We start from the raw sequence: 27,619 nt of genomic DNA on the forward strand, positions 1-27,619 counted from the left end.
ATTCCTATCCGGTCATGTGAGACCGACCTAAGGTAGATCGCTACCTTTTTATCACGTGACCGGCGACCGCTCAACGAGGCCACCCGTCACTGCTCCAGGCTCTCGGCGAACGTTGGTCGCTGGGAGCAAGGAGATTTTAAGTTTCCTGGGCTCCCCGACAGCTGAGAGCTGCCCCTGATTGGCCCTGCGCTGAGCCAATCAGAGGCAGCACTCACTCACCCATTCATGAATTAATGAATGGGCGTGAGTGAGAGCTGCCTCTGATTGGTTAGGCTGTGACCAATTAGAGGCAGCTCATTCAGTAGGCGGGGATTTTAAATCCCCGGCTGCTGAATACTACAGAGAGCAGTTCAGAGCAGTTCAGGAGAACTGCAGCCGGCCGCGGCAGAACTCCGTCTGCCGGGACAAGTTGAGTATATATATATATTTTATTTTTACACATTTCTGGATGAATTGCAGGGAAGGGCTTATATATTTAAGCCCTTCCCGACAATTCATCCCGCGATCGCCGGCAGCCCATTGCTTTCAATGGAACCGGCTGTATTGCCACTCTTGCCACTATTGTGGCTTAATAGTGGGACCTGGGAACTTGAGATGCAGCCCAACATGTATCCCCTCACCTACCCATTGCTGTGTCGTTTCCATCACTTTCTTAAATTTCCCAGATTTTTACAAATGAAAACCTTAGCGAGCATCGGCGATATACAAAAATGCTCGATTCGCCCATTGACTTCAATGGGGTTCGTTACTCGAAACGAACTCTCGAGCATCACTGAAAGTTCGACTCGAGTAACGAGCACCTGAGCATTTTGGTGCTCGCTCATCTCTAGTCGTTAATAGAGATGAGCGAACGTACTCGGTAAAGCACTACTCGTCCGAGTAATGTGCTTTATCCGAGTATGTCTCCGCTCGTCCCGAAAGATTCGGGGCGCGCCGCGGAGCGGGGAGCTGCAGGGGAGAGCGGGGAAGAACGGAGGGGAGATCTTTCTCTCCCTCTCTCCCGCCCGCTCTCCCCTGCTCCCCGCCGCAACTCACCTGTCAGCAGCGGCGCGCCCCGAATCTTTCAGGACGAGCAGAGACATACTCGGATAAAGCACATTACTCGGACGAGTAGTGCTTTACCGAGTACGTTCGCTCATTTCTAGTCGTTAAGGATACAATGATACCAAATATGTAGGATTTTGTTTTTAAATTTCAGACAAATGTAAAAGTGCACAAAAAAGGGATTTTTTTGGTTATTTTTTATGTTTTTTTAACATTATTTTTAATTTATTTTTTTCACATTTTTTATGTCTCTACAATAGCGATCCTAGGCCATGGCAGGCTGGGACACCAGTGTAAAGTGTACATTGTGAAGGGCAAATTACATCGCATCGATAGCGGCATGTAGAGGGCGCATTTCCACTGCAGTGGTCTGGCTTGGTATTACAGGCAAAGTTTATATCCGCAGCTTGTGGATAAGATTTTCAAAATCTCATCCACTTTTCTGCTACTGTAAATGCCGCAGAATTCCTGTGCGGAGAGTCCGAAAGTTTGGCAGAGCTAAACTCCCACCCCCCCGGCCAAATTCAGCAGAGCTAAACTCCCACTCCCTAGCTGACGGTATTTCAAAGCTGCAGCGTATATGCGCCACAGCCTCAGCCGTCTGAACGGGCATTTAAACAGGAGTTGCAGCCGTGACTTAGTCATGGCTGACTCTCGTTCACGCAATTTTCGGCCATGCTGTGGCCATGACACGACCGGTCGAAAATCGTCACGCCCGTGTGAATGGAGCCTGAGAAATACAGTGGGAAGTACCCAGAACTTGGCTGAGGGACTGTGTATTTTTGAGAGTCCAGGATGGATTAATGAAAAATCCCCAAATTTTGTGTAGTTCAGAAGGCCAAAGATTGCCTAGTCTTGAGGGGGTTAAAAAAAAAAACTGGTCATATTTGTTCACTTACATAAGACCTCCTTCTGGGTATGACTTTCTTCAAACCCAAAATCTTAGAACCAAAATGAAAAGAACTGAAAACAAACAATGATAAACAATATTTTCAGGATACATTTCATGCAGGAAACATCCATCCTTCCTGCGGTCACATGATTTACATTATCTGTTACTTACACATCATTTTGAATGTGATTGGCATTAGTATCAATGTCGGTGCATGCCATGGCCATGGTCAGCAACAGTTTGGGGTCAGCATATGGTCACATGTATCCATCTCGGTGCAGGCATGGTCACGCTGGCGTGTGCACACCTGATTATTTGGAATTTCTACAGTGATCCAGCACCATGCTGGTAGTCCTAAACTAGTAAACATTATATTACAGAATTATATATATATTATATATATATATATATATATATATATATGATCTATCAAAATTGTAGGATATATTCTTTCCATTTACTATCAATGTTCATCAATAAATGTTATGTGCAGAATTCATAATAGGATACTATAGTTCACTGTCTCCAGTGATACCACTCCAGTGATCTCCAATGATACCACTTCATGGAAGCAAGGAAGTTTGTGTAAGTTTCTGCTTGCCAACTTGTTTATATCTCCCTAATCATGGCATCTGTATATGCAGTTTACAGGTTTCTGACCAGAACTTGGCAGAAACTATCTTTCGTTACCCCTCACATATCACTTATATCTTAGGGCAAGGGTACATGTTGCAGTCATGGTACGGCCGGAAACAGTGTTGACATGACGTTTGGTGTTGTAGTGGCCCAGAGTTAGTGGCGTCCTTCCATAATGTTACATGTCCGTCTCGTGCCATTGTCATGTCAGTGTCTGAATTCTGAAGTGAATTAGAGTTATGTGTATTGCATCTCTGCAGGATTGAATGGGTTAATGTCTGTGTTATGTCTGGAAAATCTATCACTTTGTGTGTAATTTGGTCATGTTAGATATATACACATGCAAGGGTGCTAGTGTGAGCAGTTCATGCCAGCCTAAGTCAGTGTTAGAGTTAGTTAGAGTCAGGCTGCAAGTCTGCAAGCGAGAGAAGTCTCATACCCACACTTCAGAGATTGGCCTGTGTGTAGAGAGAATGGAGGAAGCTGAGCGATTTCCTTCTGCGTGGCCTGGGACCAGTCTACCCAGGATATATCAGTGCTACCACTAAGTACTGAAGAGAAGGAAGGACCGCTGCTTGGTGAGAGCTGACCGGTAGAGAGTTGGAGAGAGAGAGAGTCGCCGGGAGCGGGATTCCACAGATAAATAGGACTGTGGATTGTCTGGAATACCTTGAGTATCCTCCCTGCCACACCATCTTCTATGGTTGTAAATGTGCCAAACTGCTGTTATAAAGAGGACTGTGCTGAAGTTACAGTAAACAAACATTACTGACCGTTCACGGTTTGTCCATAACATTTCCCTGTATGTGAATTACTATTTTTTTCTACCGTCAAGGTTCACAGCAGAGCAGAGGTGGAGTCACGAGTTACAAGAAAGACTACAGGTAACCTCAGGTTACTTTTGCCTGTGATCTCCCCCAGCAGTAACTTGGTTGGGTCCTCAGCTACCCCCAGGGGAGGAGATGGTAGAGCCCCGTGACAAGGCTTTTATCTACATCACTGTCTCCTCGGCTGTGGGCCCGCTCCTCGGACCTGTGATTTCAGTGTGATTTTCAAATATATTGTTCACAACTGTGCAGATTTGTGAGTAAAACTGCTGTGTACCTGCAAAATCATGTGGTCATTAATAAATGATCCCTTAACGGGCAAATGATTGTGGAGCTACACAGCAGTTTTAGTTGCAGAACTACGTGGCTACCAACAATCAATAAGCAAGGCAGGGTGGGTGTCTATCGAGTAGGAGAAGGGATTGTAGCATATGATTCACTAGACTTGCTGTTTCAACATGTAGAAACAATGGGACTCCTGAAGTTGAAGATAAAAACATCTTGACTAAGACCTTTGTCCTAGAGGGATTCTAGGCAGCATGCCAGTGCTTCAAGTCAGCATAGGGAGTTCCTTCTGATATCATGGAAGACTTTCGAGGAAAGCTGAAAGCACCTGGTGACCTTATCTGGGGCTTCAAGGAGTATCCCCAGGAATGACATAATAAGTGTGCTTTGGTACTGGGAAATCTTGTTGTAGAGGAATGCCAGGGGCATAGTCAGTAGATGATGCATCAATGATGGATCTACTTTGAGGATGTTGGAAATATTTTTGCAGTAGCTGGGGTGTAAGAGCAGGTTCTTCACATTCCCTGATAGGGTTTTGGGGGCAGCCTGGTGAGCATTGTAGTCATGTTTCAGTAAGCAGTGGCTACTAATAGTGAGGCAGATCCAAGTAACACCTCACACCAGTCTAAAGCCAAGAGTGGGGCTGTCGTTGCTGGAAGTACATGTATATTGAGATTTTTTTCTTTGTTACGCCTTGAACATTTTAACTTAGACCGGCTTCACATTGGCGATAGGCTATCTTGCATTGCGAGAGTGAGCGAAAAACATGAAAATGAAACCAATGATATTCAATGGTTTCATTCTCATTTGCGGTGCCTTCACTGCACACTTGCCGCGCTAATACAAATCAGCGCTATCACCCATTGTTTTCAATGGGGCTGATGCCAGCAGGCTGGCCCCATGGAAAACACAGGCAGCACTTTGCACTCCCCTGAAACATCTGTGATAGATGTAACAGCTATGGCAGGGGATTCTTTCATCTATGCGGGGACCGCGTTAGTTAGAGTCACAGAGTTAGCGCTTTCTGGGGGCGGGGATTTTTCAATCGCCGGCCTCCAGAAGACAGAAGAAGACTGCCGAGGATGGAGAAAAGAGCCGGACAGCTCTTCTAGGTGAGTTAAATTATTTTTTTTTCTTTTCTTTACAGCTATGGAGGATTTTCAGGGAAGGGCTTATATATCAAGCCCTTCTCTGAAAATCATCGCTGCGGTCGTTCCCTGCAAATCATTGCTTTCCATGCGGTGACAGTAGCGCTGACCCCACTGAAAGCAGTAGATAACATTGCAGACCTCTGCCACAGCTATGGCAGAGGATTCCTTCATCCCCATGGACGATAGCGCTGATTTTTCTTAGCACTGCAAGTGTGCTTCATCCAGTACATTACCTTGCTGTTGAGTGTTCATCAATTGTTACCGTGACTTGGTTTGAGGTTTCACGCACTCCTCCTCATGGGCCGTGAATCTGTAACATGATTTAACATAATGACAGTGAAATTATGAAATTATGACATTATCCTACGCAAATGTCTTCTATACATACAGTATATAATGTATACTGTATATAATGTATACTGTATATATATATATATATATATATCCCTACCAACTATTGTATTGGTCCAACAATCAACAGTGCTATTACCTTGGCTGTTGGTTGCACTATGTATCTCACTAGCGTCTATGTAGTACATATTAGCGACATTCTTATATTGGTTCCCTGCAGTTATGCATTACCTGTCCCTCACTGCCATATCAAAACATTATGGCATGGTATCTACATATTTTACCTCTCATATGAAGATCCGGATATACACGCTACATTCAACTGGACATGTCTATATATTATACTTTACAAATAAAGGCATGTCTGGACATCACTTAATAGTACCATAATGTACCTGAATCACCTGGATACATTCCTATGCTTTTTGGCAAACAGCCACACTAACTAGATACATTCCTACAGAGGGGTTATCTAGTAGAACAAGTGAAACCCGCTCTCCCACACCGGACACTATCCTGGAATCTAAGTAGCATGGTGCCGGGATGGAAGCCACCTCGGCCACGGATGGATCTAATTCCAAAACACAAGATTTCTTCCAGGACTCATATAAAGTAAAAACCAAACTTGTATTATAGCGACCTTAAAAACATCCTTATAGAAGCAGACAGAAAAAAAGGGAACACTTATCTAGTATTTGCATACATTTACTAGCTAACTCTAGGCAAATACACATTTTACTATGTTTAACCATGATAACTCTCTTTAAGGGCTCCTTCACATGGGCGTATTTTGTCAGCCAAAACCAGAAATGGAACCTACGGAAGGAAAGTATAAGGGAAAGATTTGAATTTCTTCCAAATTCTGGACCCGTTTTTGATTTTGGTTCATAAAATACTGATTAAAAGTACCCCGTATGAAGAGCCCTGGGGTTGGTTTCAGACAAATGTGTTTTGGCTTCATATTTGGTCCATGGTTTGCGAACTGTAAGGACGGTTTCAGACGAACTTATTTGCAGAGGTGTTTCCGCACATGAAAATCTCACCCATAGAATGCGACGAAGCGATGCTTTTGATTTCAATAGATTTGTTCAGATGAACGTGTCATTTCTCGCTCAAAATCTTCTAAAAGATAGGACCTGCTCTACCTTTGTCCGTGTTATGCAGAAAGCTGCCGTAGACAGCTGCAGCAGCTCAAAAAGAGGGAGGGGAAGGGAGTTACCCTGCCTACAAAGGAGGGAGAATAAGACAGTGGGCCTTAATTTGGCATGTAACTACCATTCTATTCCATGGGAAGCGTCAAACATGCAAGTGTGGGAACTGGTATTTTGATCGCTGGCACGAACGTATCAGCCTGATTCTTGCCATCTCCAAACTTCGTTCATGTGAAAATACATTCTGTACCGCCAAACGTATTTGTACATACGCTCGTCTGAATCCGTCCTTATACAGAGCTAACGTAGATCTATGCATCTACTCACACTGACTTATATTTCATAGCTAGATTTTAAAAACATAGCAAGACATATTTTTTTGCGTTTCTTCCTCCGTATTGCTATTATTTTCTATTGGTCAAATACGGATCAGCATTTGCCAAGTAGAAAATAAAAACAATACGAAGGCAATTACTGATGACATGCGGTTGTAATACCATCCGTAACACTTCCATAATACGAATCCATATTACAGACGTGTTACAATCCGTTCATTTGAAACCAGCCTTAGGCCAGTCTCACACAACCGGATTTCAATTGCGGAATCCGCGGTCGTCACCCGCGCAGACGATCCACAGTATTCCTCACACATTGAAAAAATAGAGCATTCGCAGATGAGTGGATAGCAATTGCTATTTACGCAAGGCTTCTGATCTGCAGCCTATCCGCAGTTGACATTGCGGATTGGATGCAGGTATCTGTGTTTTCACTTAGCAGGGAAAGCAAACATTAAATAAAAATAATCTGTACTGCACATGACCGATGGCGCGTGTCCGTACAACTAAACTTTTAAAAACTTTTTAAAAACATTAGCCATGTGATAGTGACTCGTCTGACATTTTGATCAATGGGGGTGTATAATAAGGATTATTATTACTAAGATTATTATCTATAGGTAGAAGGGGTCTCAGATAGTGATAGAGGCACTGGCGTAACTATAGAGGATGCATAAGATGCGGTTGCACCTGGGCCCAGGAACCTTAGGGGGCCCATAAGGTCTCTCTTCCCCATATAGGGAGCCCAGTACTATGAATAAAGCATTACAGTTGGGGGCCCTGTTACGGGTTTTGCATTGGGGCCCAGAAGATTCAAGTTACGCCTCTGGGTAGAGGGGCAGTGGTTAGTCCTAACAATAGAGTAAACTGGTGTTTAATTTCTCCAGTGATGAACACGAAACTTGTAGTATAGGCAGTGCATTGTTTTCCCCCAGACCGTCTGCACAGCCTCCACAGCGCGAATATAATGACGTACAATGGGCTAGTAGTAACATGTCCTTATATAACCTCTGGCACACACTGAGCAAATATGTATGACTCACTCTCCTAATCTGAAACATCAAACAGGAACTTGTAGAAGCCTTAGCAGCTACACCTCACTGATTTCCTGACTCATCTAAGTAGATTTGTTAAGGTATCTGGTGCTAAGAAGAATGTTTTATCCCAGGCATGTGAGTTTTTAAATGAAGGTTTAATGCTAATTTTGGTATCATTAAATCATGTACTGATGTTAAGGTAGTGATGTGCACCTTCGGTTGGTTCCATTATAAACCTTTAGGTCAGTTTCCCATGGCTGAATTTCCGTGTTCATAATATGGATATCTGTCCCGTCAGGACCACAGGGCTTACTGCACAGAACTGCCACCATATGGGTGAGCATAAGAGTAACATAATGGGGTTATTTAAAGAACCCATCCGGTGAAGGAAGATGAGCATGAAAAAAAACAAATGTGAATATGAATAAAGTCATCATGGTGGCCATACACATGAAATGAATGTCGGATGGATCTCAACGATACTAGTGGGATCAGCTTAGTATCTAATAGGTAAGATGGTTTGCACCAAAATATGCGACTTTTTGCATTTTACACTTCATCTCTTTTTTTTTTTTAAGTCAGCGCACGGACAGCAAGTTGACTCTTTTGAGAAGGCTGTGCGCCTGACCCATCAGAAACTGAGTTACATTACAGCTGAAACCTAGGCCAGCTCATAGTTGGCATAGGTTTCAGATTCAATACAGGGGTGCCTCATAGATGCAATAAATGTAGTAAGAGGCTTACTCCTCTCAATATATTTGGCACTATATTCACACCAAGACTAACTTTACTTAGACTTGGATGTTAAAATGCTGGGGGCCCCCTGCCATACTACAGTAGAGTATAAAGTTAACTATTTACGTTACTGTTTGTGTCAGAACCTGCAACTCTCGGGGCCGCCGTGCCCACACCACCGGTCCTGCCACCCGGGTTACATGAGTGCGGCGTAGGGGAGCCCCGGTTCTTGTGATCTCCCCGGGCCGCTGTAAGACTGGTCGCCGCCGGGTTGCTAGGGAGGCAGCAGGTGCTTCTCTAGTCACTTGACTACCTAGCTGGCTTCCTGGTAACGGTCTGTGCAGCAAGGCTGGGGGCGTGTCCCCAGCACCTCCCTGATTAGCCCTGCTGCTGTCAGGCTCCCTCCCCCCAATCAGCTGCTGGGGCGGGAGCTCTGGCAGCATTTTAAAAGGTGTGTTTTCCCTCCAGCCCTTGCCAGTGTTAGTTTGGTCTTCCAGCTGCACTCGCGTTTATTCTGACTGCTCTTGTGACCCCGGCTTTCCTGACCTCTGCTTTAGACTTGACTACGTTTTTGCCTTCCCCTCTGTACTGCGTACCCTCCTGTTGCCGGCCCGGATTGTCTGACCACTCTACCGTTTGTTTGTCTTCAGTGTCTGTTTGTTCTTCCCATGTCCCGCTTCCCTAGTGAGGGTAGGGACCGCCGCCCAGTTGTCGCCCTGGGGGTTAGCCCAGGGGGGCAAGTAGGCAGGGACAGGGGTTGCGGGATATCTCAGGGACCCCCATATCCCGGACACTGTCCTGACAGTTTGTATGAGGCAACATATAGAGCATAGCCTGACTTCTTCCCTAGCTCCTGATCTCTGCTTTCCCTATGTACATAGGAGAAGAGGAGCTGGGGAAGAAGTCAGGCTATGCTATCCAAACTGCAGCATAGCCCACCAGACAGCAGTGTGAATAGTCAACTTTGTAGTGCCCTGCTGTCTGTCAAAAGCGCAACACAAAGGGGAAGTCAAAGAGGGGGCACCATTACTTTATAGTGCACCGAGAGGGCAGTATTACTTTGGAGGGGAAGCAGAGGTGGTACCATAACTTTGAGAAAGTCACTGAGCCTGTACCATTATGGTGGGATACAGAGGGGGCACTATTACTTTGGGTAGGCACAGAGGGAGTACCATTCCTTAGGGCGGGCGTACAGGGGACAGTATTACTTTGTGGGGCACAAAAGATGGCACTAGTACTGTATAGGGCACAAAGGAAGGGAACATTTATTGGAAAGGAACTGACAAGAGCAAGGGGGAACATTTATTGGAAAGGAACTGACAAGAGCATTGGGGGTAGCAACAGAATGGGAAGTTTATACAGAGATGAGCCACGGCTGGCAGAAGTCTTCATGGCGGTCTGAGCTGGGGTAAAGAGGAGAGGGAACAGTAAATGGCTCCAATCAGAGACAATGTTACATGTGATCACTGCAGGTAACTGCACTGTGACCTGTGTACTTTCAATAGGACATGTTCATGATACTTATTGGGTGTCGGTTGTCTGCCCACCTTTGATTGATCATTGTCCAGCTCAGTAACCTCTTCACTCACCTGATTTCAAGGCTTAGAAAGAACACTGCTTAAAACATGCTATTTTAGAAGGAACACTGCTTAAAACACCTCAAAAACATGCTATTCTTGAATGTACATTGAAGTCTGCAAAAGGGCTTAAAAGGTTGTAAATAGAGATGAGCGAGCACCAAAATGCTCGGGTGCTCGTTACTCGGGAAGAAATTTTCGCGATGCTCGAGGGTTCGCTTCGAATAACAAACCCCATTGAAGTCAATGGGCGACCCGAGCATTTTTGTATATCGCCGATGCTCACTAAGGTTTCCATTTATGAAAATCTGGGCAATTCAAGAAAGTGATGGGAACAACACAGCAACGGATAGGGCAGGCGAGGGGCTACATGTTGGGCTGCATCTCAAGTTCCCAGGTCCCACTATTAAGCCACAATAGTGGCAAGAGTTGCCCCCCCCCTCCCAACAATTTTTACTTCTGAAAAACCCTCATTAGCAAGGCATACCTTAGCTAAGCACCACACTACCTCCAACAAAGCACAATCACTGCCTGCATGACACTCCGCTGCCACTTCTCCTGGGTTACATGCTGCCCAACCCCCCCCCCCCGCACGACCCAGTGTCCACAGCACACACCAAAGTGTCCCTGCGCAGCCTTCAGCTGCCCTCATGCCACGCCACCCTCATGTCTATTTATAAGTGCGTCTGCCATGAGGAGGAACCGCAGGCACACACTGCAGAGGGTTGGCACGGCTAGGCAGCGACCCTCTTTAAAAGGGGCAGGACGATAGCCCACAATGCTGTACAGAAGCAATGAGAAATATAATCCTGTGCCACCGCCATCAGGAGCTGCACACGTGGGCATAGCAATGGGGAATCCATGTGCCACACACTATTCATTCTGTCAAGGTGTCTGCATGCCCCAGTCAGACCGCGTTTTTTTATAAATAGTCACAGGCAGGTACAACTCCGCAATGGGAATTCTGTGTGCACCCACAGCATGGGTGGCTCCCTGGAACCCACCGGCTGTACATAAATGTATCCCATTGCAGTGCCCTGGACAGCAGAGCTAACATCAGATGAAATGCAGGTGGGCTTCGGCCCACACTGCATGCCCCAGTCACACTGGGGTTTTTTATAAGTAGACACAGGCAGGTACAACTCCCTATTGTGAGGTCCGTGTGGACCGACAGCATGGGTGGCTCCCTGGAACCCACCGGCGGTACATAAATATATCCCATTGCATTGCCCATCACAGCTGAGGTAATGTTATGTTTAATGCAGGTGGGCTTGGGCCCACACTGCATGCCCCAGTCAGACTGCGGTTCTTTAGAAGTGGACACATGCAATTACAATTCCGTGTGGACCGACAGTATGGGTGGGTGCCAGGAAGCCACCGGCGGTACATAAATATATCCCATTGCAGTGCCCAGCACAGCTGAGGTAATGTCATGTTTAATGCAGGTGGGCTTGGGCCCACACTGCATGCCCCAGTCAGACTGGGGTTCTTTAGAAGTGGACACATGCAGTTACAACTCTGTGTGGACCGACAGCATGGGTGGGTGCCAGGAAGCCACCGGCGGTACATAAATATATCCCATTGCAGTGCCCAGCACAGCTGATGTAACGTCAGCTTTAATGCAGGTGGGCAAAAAATTAATTGGATTACACTGTAGGCGAGGGCCCAAAAAAATTGGTGTACCAACAGTACTAATGTACCTCAGAAAAATTGCCCATGCCCAACCAAGAGGGCAGGTGAAACCCATTAATCGCTTTGGTTAATGTGGCTTAATTTGTAACTAGGCCTGGAGGCAGCCCAGTTAAAATAAAAATTGGTTCAGGTGCAAGTTTCAACGCTTTAATGAGCATTGAAACGTATAAGAATTGTTTACAAAAATTATATGACTGAGCCTTGTGGGCCTAAGAAAAATTGCCTGTTCGGCGTGATTACGTCAGGTTTCAGGAGGAGGAGCAGGAGGAGGAGGATGAATAGAATACACAGATTGATGAAGCTAAAAGGTCCCCGGTTTTGATGGTGATAGAGAACGATGCTTCCATCCGCGGATGCAGCCTACGTATTGCTTAGTTATTGCTGCTGTCCGCTGGTGGAGAAGAGAAGTCAGGGGAAAACCAGGCTTTGTTCATCTTTATGAGTGTAAACCTGTCGGCACTGTCGGTTGACAGGCGGGTACGCTTATCCGTGATGATTCCCCCAGCCGCACTAAACACCCTCTCTGACAAGACGCTAGCCACAGGACAAGCAAGCACCTCCAGAGCATACAGCGCGAGTTCAGGCCACGTGTCCAGCTTCGACACCCAGTAGTTGTAGGGGGCAGAGGCGTCACCGAGGACGGTCGTGCGATCGGCTACGTACTCCCTCACCATTCTTTTACAGTGCTCCCGCCGACTCAGCCTTGACTGGGGAGCGGTGACACAGTCTTGCTGGGGAGCCATAAAGCTGGCAAAGGCCTTGGAGAGTGTTCCCCTGCCTGCGCTGTACATGCTGCCTGATCTCCGCGCCTCCCCTGCTATCTGGCCCTCGGAACTGGGCCTTCTGCTACTAGCGCTGTCGGATGGGAATGTTACCATCAGTTTGTCCGCCAGGGTCTTGTGGTATAGCATCACTCTCACACCCCTTTCCTCTTCGGGTATGAGAGTGGAAAGGTTCTCCTTATACCGAGGGTCGAGCAGTGTGTACACCCAGTAATCCATAGTGGCCAGAATGCGTGTAACGCGAGGGTCACGAGAAAGGCATCCTAACATGAAGTCAGCCATGTGTGCCAGGGTACCTGTACGCAACACATGGCTGTCCTCACTAGGAAGATCACTTTCAGGATCCTCCTCGGGCCATACACGCTGAAAGGATGACAGGCAAACAGCATGGGTACCCTCAGCAGTGGGCCAAGTGTCTCTTCCCCCTCCTCCTCATGCTCCTCCACCTCCTCCTCCTCCTCAACGCGCTGAGATATAGACATGAGGGTGCTCTGACTATCCAGCGACACACTGTCTTCCCCCGCCTCCGTTTCCGAGCACAAAGCGTCTGCCTTTATGCTTTGCAGGGAACTTCTCAAGAGGCATAGTAGAGGAATGGTGATGCTAATGATTGCAGCATCCCCGCTCACCATCTGGGTAGACTCCTCAAAGTTTCCAAGGACCTGGCAGATGTCTGCCAACCAGGCCCACTCTTCTGTAAAGAATTGAGGAGTCTGACTCCCACTACGCCGCCCATGTTGGAGTTGGTATTCCACTATAGCTCTACGCTGCTCATAGAGTCTGGCCAACATGTGGAGCGTAGAGTTCCACCGTGTGGGCACGTCGCACAGCAGTCGGTGCACTGGCAGATTAAACCGATGTTGCAGGGTCCGCAGGGTGGCAGCGTCCGTCTTGGACTTGCGGAAATGTGCGCAGAGCTGGCGCACCTTTGCGAGCAGGTCTGACAAGTGTGGGTAGCTTTTCAGAAAGCGCTGAACCACCAAATTAAAGACATGGGCCAGGCATGGCACATGCGTGAGGCTGCCGAGCTGCAGAGCCGCCACCAGATTACGACCGTTGTCACACACGACCATGCCCGGTTGGAGGCTCAGCGGCGAAAGCCAGCGGTCGGTCTGCTCTGTCAGACCCTGCAGCAGTTCGTGGGCCGTGTGCCTCTTCTCTCCTAAGCTGAGTAGTTTCAGCACGGCCTGCTGGCGCTTGCCCACCGCTGTGCTGCCACGCCGTGCGACACCGACTGCTGGCGACGTGCTGCTGCTGACACATCTTGATTGCGAGACAGAGGTTGCGTAGGAGGAGGAGGGTGGTTTAGTGGAGGAAGCATACACCGCCGCAGATACCACCACCGAGCTGGGGCCCGCAATTCTGGGGGTGGGTAGGACGTGAGCGGTCCCAGTCTCTGACTCGCTCCCAGCCTCCACTAAATTCACCCAATGTGCCATCAGGGAGATATAGTGGCCCTGCCCACCTGTGCTTGTCCACGTGTCCGTTGTTAAGTGGACCTTGGCAGTAACCGCGTTGGTGAGGGCGCGTACAATGTTGTGGGAGACGTGCTCATGCAGGGCTGGGACGGCACATCGGGAAAAGTAGTGGCGACTGGGAATCGAGTAGCGCGGGGCCGCCGCCGCCATCATGTATTTGAAAGCCTCCGTTTCCACAAGCCTATACGGCAGCATCTCCAGGCTGATCAATTTGGCTATGTGCACGTTTAACGCTTCAGCGTGCGGGTGCGTGGCGGCGTACTTGCGCTTGCTCTCAAACAGTTGCGCTAGCGACGTCTGGACTCTGCGCTGAGAGACATTGCTGGATGGGGCCGAGGACAGCGGAGGTGAGGGTGTGGGTGCAGGCCAGGAGACGGTAGTGCCTGTGTCCTGAGAGGGGGGTTGGATCTCAGTGGCAGATTGGGGCACAGGGGGAGAGGCAGTGGTGCAAACCGGAGGCGGTGAACGGCGTTCGTCCCACCTTGTGGGGTGCTTGGCCATCATATGCCTGCGGACCCTGGGAACTTTCCAAAGGTTGGGCATCGGTCACGACAAACTCCTCCAGTGGGAGAGGATTCGGAACCATTGCTGCCCATTCTGGGCAGGGGCCCGAGAACAGTTCGTGGGAGTCTGCTTGCTCCTCAGAATGTGTCATTGTAATGGAGTGAGGAGGCTGGGAGGAAGGAGAAGCAGCAGCCAGAGGATTCAGAGTTGCAGCAGTGGACGGCGCAGAACTCTGGGTGGTCGATAGATTGCTGGATGCACTTTCTGCCATCCACGACAGGACCTGCTCACACTGTTTATTTTCTAATAAAGGTCTACCGCGTGGACCCATTAATTGTGAGATGAATGTGGGGACGCCAGAAACGTGCCTCTCTCCTAATCCCGCAGCTGTCGGCTGCGATACACCTGGATCAGGAGCTCGGCCTGTGCCCACACCCTGACTTGGGCCTCCGCGTCCTCGCCCGCGTCCACGTCCTCTAGGCCTACCCCTACCCCTCAGCATGCTGTATTACCAGTAGTGCAGAAACAGAACGCTGTCATTAAATGTGCCGCTTATTTGCCTGTGGTTGGAGGCTGACTTCGCTTACGGAACGCACAGCAGAGCCAGGAAAGAATTTTGCGCAAGCCTGCTGTAACACTTAGCTGGCTGCGTATGAATTAGGACAACTACCCCCAGCAGAGACGCAGTACACTGAGGACGGTCACAGGCAGCCCAAATAGATTTTTTTTCCAAAATTTTTTTGGAAAAGCCCACTGCCTATATAGACTGTATATGTCTTCTGTCCCTGCCTCACCACTACTGGCCCTGGACTATGTAAAATTACTGCAGGATGCAATGCTCTGGATGCAATGCTCTGCACGGCCGATATACAAAAAGAAAAAAAATGTGCAACACTGCAAAAAGCAGCCTCAACAGTACTGCACATGGTCAGATGTGGCCCTAAGAAGGACCGTTGGGGTTCTTGAAGCCTAAAATAACTCCTAACACTCTCCCTATAGCAACTCCAGCAAGACAGCACTTTCCCTGAACAATGTCAGAATGCATCTGTGGCGAGCCGCGGGAGGGGACGATTTATATACTCGGGTGACACCTGATCTCGCCAGCCACTCACTGCAGGGGGGTGGTATAGGGCTTGAACGTCGCAGGGGGAAGTTGTAATGCCTTCCCTGTCTTTCTATTGGCCAGAGAAGCGCGCTAACGTCTCAGAGATGAAAGTGAAAGTAACTCGAACATCGCGTGGTGCTCGTTTCGAATAACGAGCATCTCGAACACGCTAATACTCGAACGAGTATCAAGCTCGGACGAGTACGTTCGCTCATCTCTAGTTGTAAACTTTCATAAGATGTTATATACGTAGTATATGTATATGCTATAATTGTAGTTCAAAACTATTGGATCTATGTCTCCTCGGCAGCCACCCAGATTGTAGTCTGGAAAATATGCCATTACATCCCTCCTACCTGATATTAGAGAGCACTTTGTGATATAATGCTCTCTTGTCAGTTTCCAAAACTGAGTGGCTGTTACGATCGTGTGGGCAACCTAAGCCCGGGAGCCCACACGATCATACCCAAAAGGGGATAGAATGGATGGGATGGACGCACACAGGTAGCACCAGGGTCACACGGGATTCACACAGGTTTCAGGCAACTGACCCTGTTCTACACAGGAGGATGGCATGGCCCTACCTAAGCGGGGAACATTGCCCCAATAAGGGCAGCCCAGCGGTCTTCGGATCTGGGCCCGAGCTGATCCTAGGAACCACGCCACAGAACAAGAGACATACACATGCTACATGACAGAGCCAGAACCACAGGATACACAGCATACAGCAGCCACAATGCAACCACTAGAAACTGATGAGCTGAATATGAATACCAGGTATTGGTTGACATTTTGTACAAAACATGGAAGCTAGCGGGCCACTTCACGGCTCCTGGTTATACTGCTAGTCCCTACACTAACCAGGAGTCCAGAAGAATCGGACAGAGTTCACACAGAAAGCTGAAACAGGATAGGACACAGATAGCAGGTCACGCAGCAAACTGACACAAAACTGACAGAATTTAAACGTACAAACGGACATGAACCAGCAAGACAGATTACTCAGCAAAGCTTGCAACAGGACAGAACAGAGCACTGGACACACAGCCAGCTGCATCAGGAACAGGACAGAGTACAGGGAATACAGCCAGACAGACTCCACTCAGATCACATGCACACAGATGAAACTCAGCAAGTCTATGTGTCCTCATACCAGGGGGAATAGACAGTGAACTACACAAGCTCACATAGGGAACCGTGTCAAGTTACACCAACTGACACACAGAACAGACAGTCAACAACACAAGCTGACATAGGGAACAGTTTCCAGTTACACCAACTGAGACCCAGAACAGACAGTCAACTACACAAGCTGACATAGGGAACAGTGTCCAGTTACACCAACTGACACCCAGAATAAGACATAAGACCTTTGGAGGCTGCACCTGTACAGGGGGAAGGAAAAGGGGGCTGCATGTACTGCAGACTAGGACTACAGGTGTCCAAACAATCTTGGGGAAGCAGAGAGACAATAGACCTACTTGCAAACACAGATCAGAGTGGGAACAAGCTGAACATGACTGATAACAAGTTACAGGACACAGAAGTAACATGAGTGCACACCCTAGGGTACAGCCAGAGACTGGCCAGGAGCTGGGTTTATATGTGAGCACAGACCCAGGAGATTGGCTAGCAGGAAGTACCACACCCAACCAGCTCAATTAACCCTCAACCACCTGACTGTGCTGCTATGAGTACATAGTACAACAAATCCCAGCAGCACACGTAACAGTGGCAATCTATAGCAGTCTACTTTCCCAACTAATATACTGTACATGCAGTCAGGTGACTAGTAAGAATCTATCACTTTTTTGACATGTACAGTACAAAGTATCCAGATTATATTTACTTGGAATCCATAGCAAATGCATGGAATTAAATGTAATCTGAAGCAACTAGTAACTGCATTATCAGGATCAGGGCTTAGTCACACGGGCATTTTTTTTTTGCGCAATTTTTTGTGTGCAAAACTGATGCGCACAAAAAATCACGTGACCGAAGCCTCTGTCACGGCTGAAAAAACCGCTGCTAGCAGCGTTTGTCACCCCAAAGGGCTTGGTCACACGGGCGCTACCCGCTATCCTCTGCCACAGCTGTGGCAGAGGAGAACGATGTTCGCCCATTGAATTCAATGGAGCTGACAATACAGCTGGCTCTATTGCAAGCAATGGGCTGCCAGCAAGCGCTGTATTAATTTTCGGGGAGGGGCTTCAAATATAAGCCCTTCCCTAAAAAGCATCCAAAATTAGTGTAAAAAATAAAAAAATATATATACCCAGCTTTTTGCAGCTGCCAGAGATCAGCCGCGTCCAGCCGGCTCTTCTCCTGAACTGCTTTCTGAAGTTTTCAGCAGGCGGGGATTTAAAATCCCCGCCTGCTGAATGGGCTGCCTCTGATTAGTCACAGCCCTCAGCGAATCAGAGGTAGCACTCACTCACCCATTCATGAATTCAGAGGCCCCCCTCCAGCATATACAGCTCTACTTTCACTTCGCATTGTTGGCGGCCGCTTGCTAAGTTAGTGCGGTCTGGCCGACAGCACAAGCCAGAGAGGAGAGGAGGAGAAGGGAGGGGGGAGGACTTGGAGAGAAGACAGGCGAAGAGGAGGGGGAATGGGGGAAAGAGCAGAGAGGACACAGAAGCAGACTCACCGCACACGGGCACAGCACCGCAAGGCATCGAGTGGAGCAGGGATGAGGTTATCTCCCTGCTGCTTCCCTCCTGCTGACACTGTGTACAGCTGCTCTTCTCAGCAGAGAAGTAGTCCGGGCACCAGGGTATGTATCTATCTATCTGCTTGTCTGCCTGTCTGTATGTCTTTCTATGTGTATCTATCTATCTATCTCATATCTATCTATCCATCTCCTATCTATCAATCTATCTATCCATCTCCTATCTATGTATCTATTGATCCATCTCTTATCTATCCATCCATCCATCTCTTATCTATTTATTATTCTATCTATCCATCTATCTATCCATCTGCTATCTATCTATCTTCTATCTATCTATCATCTATCTCTGTATCTATCTATCTATCTGCTATCTATCTATCCATCTCCTATCTATCTATCCATCCATCCATCTCTTATTTATTTAGTATTCTATCTAATCTATCTATCTATCTATCTATTCATCCATCTTCTATCTATGAATGTATCTATACATCTATCTATCCATCTGCGATCTATCTATCTATTTATCTATCCATCCATCCATTTTCTATCTATCTATCTATCTATCTATCTATCTATCCATTTTTTATCTATTCATCCATCCCCTATTTATTATTCTATCTATCAATCTATCTATCCATCTCCTATTTATCTCTGTATCTATCTGCTATCTATCTATCTATACATCCATCCATCTCTTATCTATTTATTATTCTATCTATTTATCCATCTCCTATCTATATATCAATCTCCTATCTATCTATGCATCTATCTATCCATCTGCTATCTATCTCCTATCTATCTATCTATCTATCTATCCATCTCCTATCTATCTATCTATCTATCTATCTATCTATCTATCTATCTATCTATCTATCTATCTATCTATCTATCCATCCATCTGCTATCTATCTATCTATCTATCTATCTATCTATCTATCTATCCATCCATCTGCTATCTATCTATGTTTCTGTCCATCCATCTCCTATCTATCTATCCATCTCCTATCTATCCATTGATTATCTATCTATCTATCTATCTATCTATCTATCTATCTATCTATCTATCTATCTATCCATTATCTATCTATCTATCTATCTATCCATTCATCTCCTATCTATCTATCTATCTATCTATCTATCTATCTATCTATCTATCTATCTATCTATCTATCTATCTATCTATCAAAAACATGAACACACCCTAAAGCCACTCTCACACGTGTTTCGAAAATGCAGCTTGTAATCATGGCATTTTTGAACACATGGTACAGAGTTTGACAGCGCTTTTTAATGCACCCTATCATAATGATGAGATGTGTTAAAAACCACGAAAACACAAAAATAGAACAGACAGCTCTTGAAAATCATGGTGTTAGGAACACCCCGTTCGGGTGCAGGTTTGAGTAACCCCGTGGTTAGTACGGCGCTCGGAACGAGCTAATAGCGGTAAAAAGCGGTGTGTGTGTGGCCTGCGGGGCTACAAACAAATTTTCATGTAGTGCAGGAAATGCATCATATTTGGAAAGATTACGCCAAGGGCCAGATCATGTATGCAGCATGAGTTAGGTATGGGTACGGGGAGTCTGGGGTAGAGGCCCAGGGGGGGCCCCGAGCAGAACTTTTGCACGCGGGCCCCTGAGCCTTTAGGTATGCCCCTGCTGTCATGGTATATGCTATTATTAATCAGGATGATTTTAATGTATATCCAATGAAAAAAATGGGGGTTTGGTTCTGCTTTACTTCCATTTTTTCCATCCATGTGTGATGTAGAGTATTACATGTTGCCGGGCAGCATCCTGATAGCTGAATGTCTTGTTTGCTCTTAGATTCTATGGATGAATCAGCTCCACGTGATGCGGCAGGAGCTTATTAAAGGAAATTTGACTCCAGGACACAACTCCTCCTTTCTTCTCCATCTGACTTCTCAGAGCTCACCGGCTGCCGGCAAAGTAACATCCAGACTTCAGGATGGCTGCTAACAGGACGAGGAGGATGAGGAGGAAGAGGAGGGGAAGCCCCATTTACTCAGGGGTAAGAAGATAGGGGGAGTTAAGTTACCTAGATGTTAGCCAGCTGTATTACTGAAGGAGATAGTGAAAATTTAGCAGCTACGAGAAATATGATGTAATTATTTGGCAACTTCCTCTACTATGAGACGGAAATGTCTGCTAGAGAAAACTGTACTGCAATGAAGCGAAAAGTCATTCTAGCCAAAGAGCCAGAATAATACATGGTGACCTTTTTGTTGAGCTTTGACATTCTGAATGTCAAATTCCTGTCATGCTAGAAATGAGTTCTGTGACTTCTGCTTGTACTTATTTTACCATTGTAAACTTTAAAGAGGTATTCAAGCCTGGTTCCCCTTAGTTGTAAGAGAGCAGCTAGTAGGAATGGAGTAGTGGTCGAGCATACATCCTCACACTAGCTGGCACTACCATATCCCCCAGACAGCACATTCGCTGCCTAGAGGGTCACATTGGACTCGGACCTCTCCTTCACCCACCCAACCTCTCCTTCACCCAACCTGCAATCTGCACCTCAGGAACATCGCAAAAATCTGTCCATTCCTGACCACGGACACGCTAAAGACTCTCGTTGTTGCCCTCATCCATTCAAAACTTGATTATTGCAACTCATTGCTAATTGGCCTTCCCCGCACTAGACTCTCCCCCTCTCTAATCCATACTAAGTGCGGCAGCTAGACTTATCTACCTGTCCAGCTGTTTCTCAGATGCCTCCACACTATGCCAGTCATTGCACTGGCTGCCCATTTATAACAGAACTCAATTTAAACGCATTACCCTCACTCATAGAGCTCTCCATGGCACCGCGCCACCATACATCACCTCCCTCCTGTCCATATTTCACCCAGCCGGCGCATTGCGCAATGCCAACACGCTCAGATTAGACATTCCCCTTATGCGAACCTTACATGCTCACCTCCAGGACTTCACAAGAGCAGCGCCGACCCTATGAAACGCCCTATCCGGATTATTCCTGATGCATGGAACTTCAGACGTGCCCAAAGACTCACCTCTTCAAAGAAGCATACCAACTTCCCTGCCCTCAAACTTTGCCCCTCATGTACACTCCTTGCACCCATGCCCCCACCCCGTCCTGACTGAGTCCCCATGCATCAAATGCGCTGTGAAATAAGTTGGCACTATACAAATAAAGATTATTATATTGTTATTATTATACGATATGTAAAGTCTACGACACTGACTGAAACCGCCAAGTATAGTGTTATGGTGGTTGGGTCTCTATCCACTGGAAAAGTGAGAATTGATTTAGGCTGGAATACCACCTTAGTAGTTAAAGGGAACCTGTCATACTCAATATACACTATAAATTAAGCTACAGTGCTCACAGTGAAGTGCTCCATGAACTTGGAGTCCGAGGTATACTTCTTAGACTTACCCTTCATTATCACCCTTTGAAGATGGTGTATGCATGCACACTGACTCCAAAAAAGAGTCACGCTTGCTGACCAAGCCCTAACTTCAAGAGGGAACACAGAGGGAACAGTGAGCTGGGTACATTAAAGAAGTATACCTTCTGAATCCACGTTCCCTGTCCTATGAGCACAATAACTTCGTTTAAGGTACTTATAGAAAGTGGCAGGTTTCCTTTAAATGGGCTTTCAAGGATGTTGTTTCAAGGAGTATAGAATAGTGTAGTTGACAAGGTTACTCTATACTCCAAGTATAACTGAAATGAATGGAACTCTTGTAAAAGGGATTCCAAAGTGGTGTGGATTTCACTAATGCAAGTCAATGGATCTGCACCTTTCCGTTCAGGGGTTCCATCACAATGTTTTAGGCAGCTGCGATGGAACCCCCTGACCTAATCACACAACATAGTAAATAACGCTGTTTAAACACTCCCTAAGACACTTTTTATATGGTTACCTGACTAATTGTTCTCTACTTACCTTGTCTGATACATTGCATGACGACAGGTTGTGCAGGCCAAGGTGGCCAGTCACTGACAACCATAGCGATGTTTTGCCTATAATAACATTGCTGTGGAAGATATTGATTGGTCACTGTGGTCTCATGCAAGGTCATCAGTATGGATTACATGTTATTACACTCAAGGAATGGTGGGAGAAGACTGGTGGTGGGGAATGGAAAAATATTGGTAAAATAATTCTATTGTAAAGATTATTTTTTCTATTTTAGGCTCAAAGAGACTTTATTAGCTAGATTACTGGGGAAACCACAATTGAACCCCTTCTCACATGGGGCTATAGAAGTAGTGCCCACTTAGATGCTGAGCCTAAGCCATCTCTCCTTTACTTCCTGTCTCTGTATCTTTTACTAGAGACAGATTTCACATGACAATAGACAACAAATTAGAGGGAAGGGAGACCCCTAGTGGCACTTTAGAGGGATGTTTCAACACAAAAAACAATTTTAGAAAAAGTAAATTGCATTTTTGATAGTTATCGCATTGGCTATAAATAGAGATGAGCGAGCGTACTCGGATAAGCGGTACTCGCTCGAGTAATTGGCTTTATCCGAGTACCACTGTGCTCGGGGCTAAAGATTCGGGTGGCGCTGCGGCTGACAGGTGAGTCGCAGCGGGGAGCAGGGGAGAGCGGGCGGGAGAGAAGGAGAGAAAGATCTTACCTCCGTTCCTCCCCGCTCTCCCCTGCAGCTCCCCGCTCCGTGCCGGCACCCGAATCTTTAGCCCTGAGCACAGCGGTACTCGGATAAAGCCAATTACTCGAGCGAGTACCGCTTATCCGATTACGCTCGCTTATCTCTAGCTATAAATGCAAGGTGTTTGAAAAGTCAGTGATTATCATGTATCAGGGCCATGGCTGTTGATGTTCCTCATCTTCTCCCAGTGGCTGTGGCCTCCATCTTCCTTCCTTTGTTTTCGTTATCAGCGACACAACAGCTAACATCTCTCTGCCTTCCAAAGGGAGTGTGCCTGCGCTCAGGCTTCCTTTAAAAGGGCCAGTGCGTGCACCCAGCTTTCCCAACCCCAGCCAATACTGACCATTCCTGCCCTGTGTAAGGCTTCCTCTTCAACTAAATTGCGTCTGAGTAGTTGGTCTCTATAACATGTGAAGGTGTTTGGTGCTCTGTCCGTTCACCTGGTTTTGATCCATGCCTGTCTGACACAGCTTTTCCTGACTTCTCCATTTCCAACCTCAGATTGTTTATTGACCACCTCTGCCTGTGATTTGGTTATACAAAAATTCAGCCTGCCCTAACCTCTGCTCCTCAACTACGTCTCTGCACCCTCTGGTACCACGTTATGGTAAACCTGACCAAGTTATGGTAAACCTGACCATCAGCTGCCTCTTAACCATGAGTATTCCTGGGGTAGCTGTCTGGGGTTCCGCAAAGACCATATCCCAATTGCTGCTGTTAAAAGGTGAAAACCAGAGAACCCCATGTGCAACCTTCAGATCTAGCTTTAAAGGCGTTTTCCAGGAAGTGCATGCTGTCAGTGCTGGGTTACATCAGGGTTGGAGCGGAAGTTAGTGGCAGACAGTCGTAATTGCGGATGCAGTTCTCATAGAAATCAATGGGAACTGCACTTGTAATTGCATCAATGGGGTCCCATTGATCTTAGTGAAAGCTGTGCCTGTAATTACAAGCGTTGCCAACTTCCGCTCTGACCCGTAGGCCAAATTGGTTTAGAGGCACAGCGGATCTGCTGTCCTGACAGCCAAAAGATCAGATAAATATTGTGTACTGCTGCATGCTCCGTGCATGCGATATGTGCGCGATAAGCACATTAACACACTTGTGTCAGATAGCATAAAACAAACAGAACAACTCAGAGACGTTTTAATGGAAAGGTAGTTTCCTTTTACTTTGGGAGAGCTATCTTACAAAAAAGAGGAAATTGTATAAATGATGATATAATTAAGAAACCTGTAATAGTTATACTATAATACCACTTCTGGGCAGTAGGTGGCGTTCCAGTGCTTTTTTTTAAAGAGATACTATGAGGTCTATTTACTTAGACCAACACTTCAGATGCCAGTCTAAGGAAACTATGCGCCTACCGGTAGTTATGAGCGGAAAATGTACTAAGAGGGGCAAGCCTCATGATATGTTTGTCTCATTTGGTGGCACTGCCACAAACCAGATGTAAATCTATGCCAGCTCCAAGATGAAGTCAATTTTTGATATAATTTATGCCAGTTATTAGCGTAGGCTTTAGTAAATGTGATGACTCCATATAGCCATGTCCCTAAAGCCAGTCCTGCCTACTTTCTGAAAAAGTGTCAGGGAGTTCTGCTAATGCTCTGAAAGTCACAGTTTGGGTGCGTGCAACGAAACTGCAACTTTTAGATGTCATAATTCTGGCATCCATGGTATAATAATATAGAGATGAAAAAAAATAGCATCACATGCTCCATTTAGGCTAGTTTCACACGGGCAAGGGCAATATCGGGCCGTGAATCATGACCCGATATCGCCCTGGCCATCCATGTAAAAGCCCCGTGGATGCGAGGCGTTTTCATGTGAAAATAGTCTCACATCACTCTGTAGATGAAGGGATTCCCTGTTGCAGCTGTCACAGAGGATCGCAGCATTCTCCCATTGCTTTCAATGGGGCCGTTAGGGCTGCTAGCTTTGATCTTGCAGCTAGATAGAACATGCCACGTTTTTTTTTCCTGCATAGCATCGCTCATGTGTCTGAACCTATGCAGAAGAATGGGGTTCATATTTGTGTTTTGCCACACATAAATCTTGCGCGATTTTCTTGGTCGTGTGAAAACGGCCTTAGTGTTTGATACTGAAAAGAGTAAATATGCTGTAGAAAACCTGAGAACTGTTGGAGTTGTTTATTAAATGTAATTATATTTAGTTAAATTTATTTACCTATTATTTACATCAGTTTACGCAGGGGCTGATATAGGGCACTATTACTACTGAAGCCACTCTGCATGTGACAGCATACCTCAAGATTACTTAGGGTTAGAGATGAGCGAGCATACTCGTCCGAGCTTGATGCTCATTCGAGTATTAGGGTGCTCGAGATGCTCGTTACTCGAGACGAGCACCACGCGGTACTCGTCTCGATTAAACGAGCACTGACCATTGAATTCAATGGAGTCGGCAATACAGCCAGCTCCATTGAAAGCAATGGCCTGCCGGCGAGCGCGGGATGAATTGTCAGGAAGGGCTTAAATATATAAGCCCTTTCCTGCAATTCATCCAGAAATGTGTAAAAAAAATATATATATATATATACTCACCTTGTCCCGGCAGAACGATGTTAGCCTATTGAATTCAATGGAGCCGGCAATACAGCCGGCTCCATTAAAAGCAATGGGCTGCCGGCGATCGTGGGATGAATTGTCGGGAAGGGGTTAAATATATAAGCCCTTCCCTGCAATTCATCCAGAAATGTGTAAAAAAAAAAATATATATATATATACTCACCTGGTCCCGGCAGACGGAGTTCAGCGCGGCCAGCGGCAATCCTCCTGAACTGCTCTGAACAGCTGTGAGTAGTATTCAGCAGCCGGGGATTTAAAATCCCCGCCTGCTGAATGAGCTGCCTCTAATTGGTCACAGCCTGACCAATCAGAGGCAGATTCCACTCACACACCCATTCATGAATTTATGAATGGGTGTGTGACTGCTGCCTCTGATTGGCTCAGCGCTTACATTTCATCTCCCCTCATGGATCATATCCGTGAGGGAGGATAAAATTACGTACCTAAGGCCCGCGGATTTATCCGCGGACCTTACCACAGCTTCTGCGCACGCGGCCGTCGCCAAAGCGGTGGACGCATGCGCAAAAGCCGTGGATTGCCAGGATAACTTAAAATCTCCCTGCTCTTGGCTACAAAACTTAGTCAAGAGCCTGGAAATTTCACGGGGGCCGCGCTGAGCGGTTCCTGATCACGTGTTCGTCGTCATCCAATGGATAATGGCGATTACATAAAATAAAAAAAAAAAAGTTAGTTTCATCTCCCCTCACCGATGCGATCGGTGAGAGGAGATGAAACTTTTTACCTGAGGCCTCTGTATTTGCACCCCGACGCGATCCTCATCCGTGAATTTACCCGGATTCTGCACATGAGACCGCCGGCAAAATACCGGACACATGCGCAGGAGTCGGGGAGCCCAGGAAACTTAAAATCTCCTTGCTCTTGGTGACCAACGGTCGCCGAGAGCCTGCAGCAGTGATGGGTGGCCTCGTTGAGCAGTCCCCGGTCACGTAATAAAAAAGTAGCGATCTAACATAGGTCGCTCTCACATGACCGGATAGGAATTACGGATTCCGCATGCGTCTGATCCACGGTATTACGCAGATCAATCTCATTGGATTACACAATTCCACTCACATTAGTGGGTTGGAATTGCATAATCCACTCGCAGAAAAGAGAACGCAGCAGGTTCTATTTTACTGCGGCTCCACAGCATAGAGCCTATTGTGCTCCATGGTCGCGGATATACCCGCTGCCCATACGCAACTACGTTGTATACGGGCTGCGGGTACCCGCGTCATCGCTAAGCGACGGTGCGGGAAATACAAAAAAAAAAAAAGGTGTACTGCGAATGACCGCCTGTGTGAGTAGGCAGTTATGCGCAGTATATTACGTGGCCGTACGCAGGGTCACAGCTGGGCTCACAGATGGGATCCGCTGCGGGCCTCGGCAAGCGGATTCCACCTACGTTCGTGTGAGCCCGACGTTATTCAGACCTACCTGTGATACGTATTTTACAAGAAGCCCCGGGAACGCTTGCCTTCCTGCAGTTCCAGGAGCACCTTGTTGAGCGTCTTCTGTGTGAGGCCGCTGCACCTCTGCAAGCTTACGAAGACTCACTGAACACTACTTTTTACACCCTATCCCTGCCGCTGAGGTCACGAAATACCCCCCAAAAAGCATGAAAGGAGGGGGGATACCCGGTTTTCTTGCCCCATGTGCCCAACCCAACCAGCCTCCGTAATTATCCCTGTCTTCGGATATAAAATGCAGTTTATATTATTACCTTTATCTAATAATTAGGGAGTCAATTTTTTTTCCATATAAGTGGGCAAGGGGGCCTGGAATTTAGTCAGTTTTGCCCTGAAAACCAGTGGGCATTCCCTCCATTACAGGCCTTGCCATGTGTCCTGTAAGTTGATTAGGGCCACAATGGGTATGTTTCTGAACATGGGACAAACGGGGGTATCCATTCTGGGGTGAACGTCTTCATTCCTATGTACACTGTACAAAAAAAACTCTTTTTTTTAAATTGACAAAATTGCCAAAAAAATGAAAATCGTAATTTTTTCCTTCTGCTTTGCTTAGATTCATTCAAATACTGTAGGGTCAAAATACGCAGTACACCCCTAGAGGAATTTGCTAAGGGGTCTAGTTTTCAAAATGAG

At 46.7% G+C, this 27,619-nt stretch overlaps 1 protein-coding gene across 2 annotated transcripts in view; it reads left to right on the top strand.

The window, feature by feature from the left end:
• Positions 1-8,184: 8,184 nt before the first annotated feature.
• The window catches only part of LOC136586954 (ATP-binding cassette sub-family B member 5-like), a 141,209-nt gene continuing 121,774 nt past the window's right edge, over positions 8,185-27,619 (top strand). Inside the window, exons 1-2 of one of the 2 annotated variants that reach the window (XM_066585312.1) lie at positions 8,185-8,219; positions 20,086-20,290. In XM_066585312.1, coding sequence (XP_066441409.1) covers positions 20,228-20,290 — 63 coding nt within the window. In that variant the 5' untranslated portion in view covers positions 8,185-8,219; positions 20,086-20,227. Of the gene's footprint in view, positions 8,220-20,085; positions 20,291-27,619 lie in introns of those variants that run through there. The other variant, XM_066585313.1, reaches the window with a different exon arrangement.

This window comes from Eleutherodactylus coqui, chromosome 12 (assembly GCF_035609145.1).
Source record: "Eleutherodactylus coqui strain aEleCoq1 chromosome 12, aEleCoq1.hap1, whole genome shotgun sequence".
NCBI classification, from domain to species: Eukaryota; Metazoa; Chordata; class Amphibia; order Anura; family Eleutherodactylidae; genus Eleutherodactylus; species Eleutherodactylus coqui.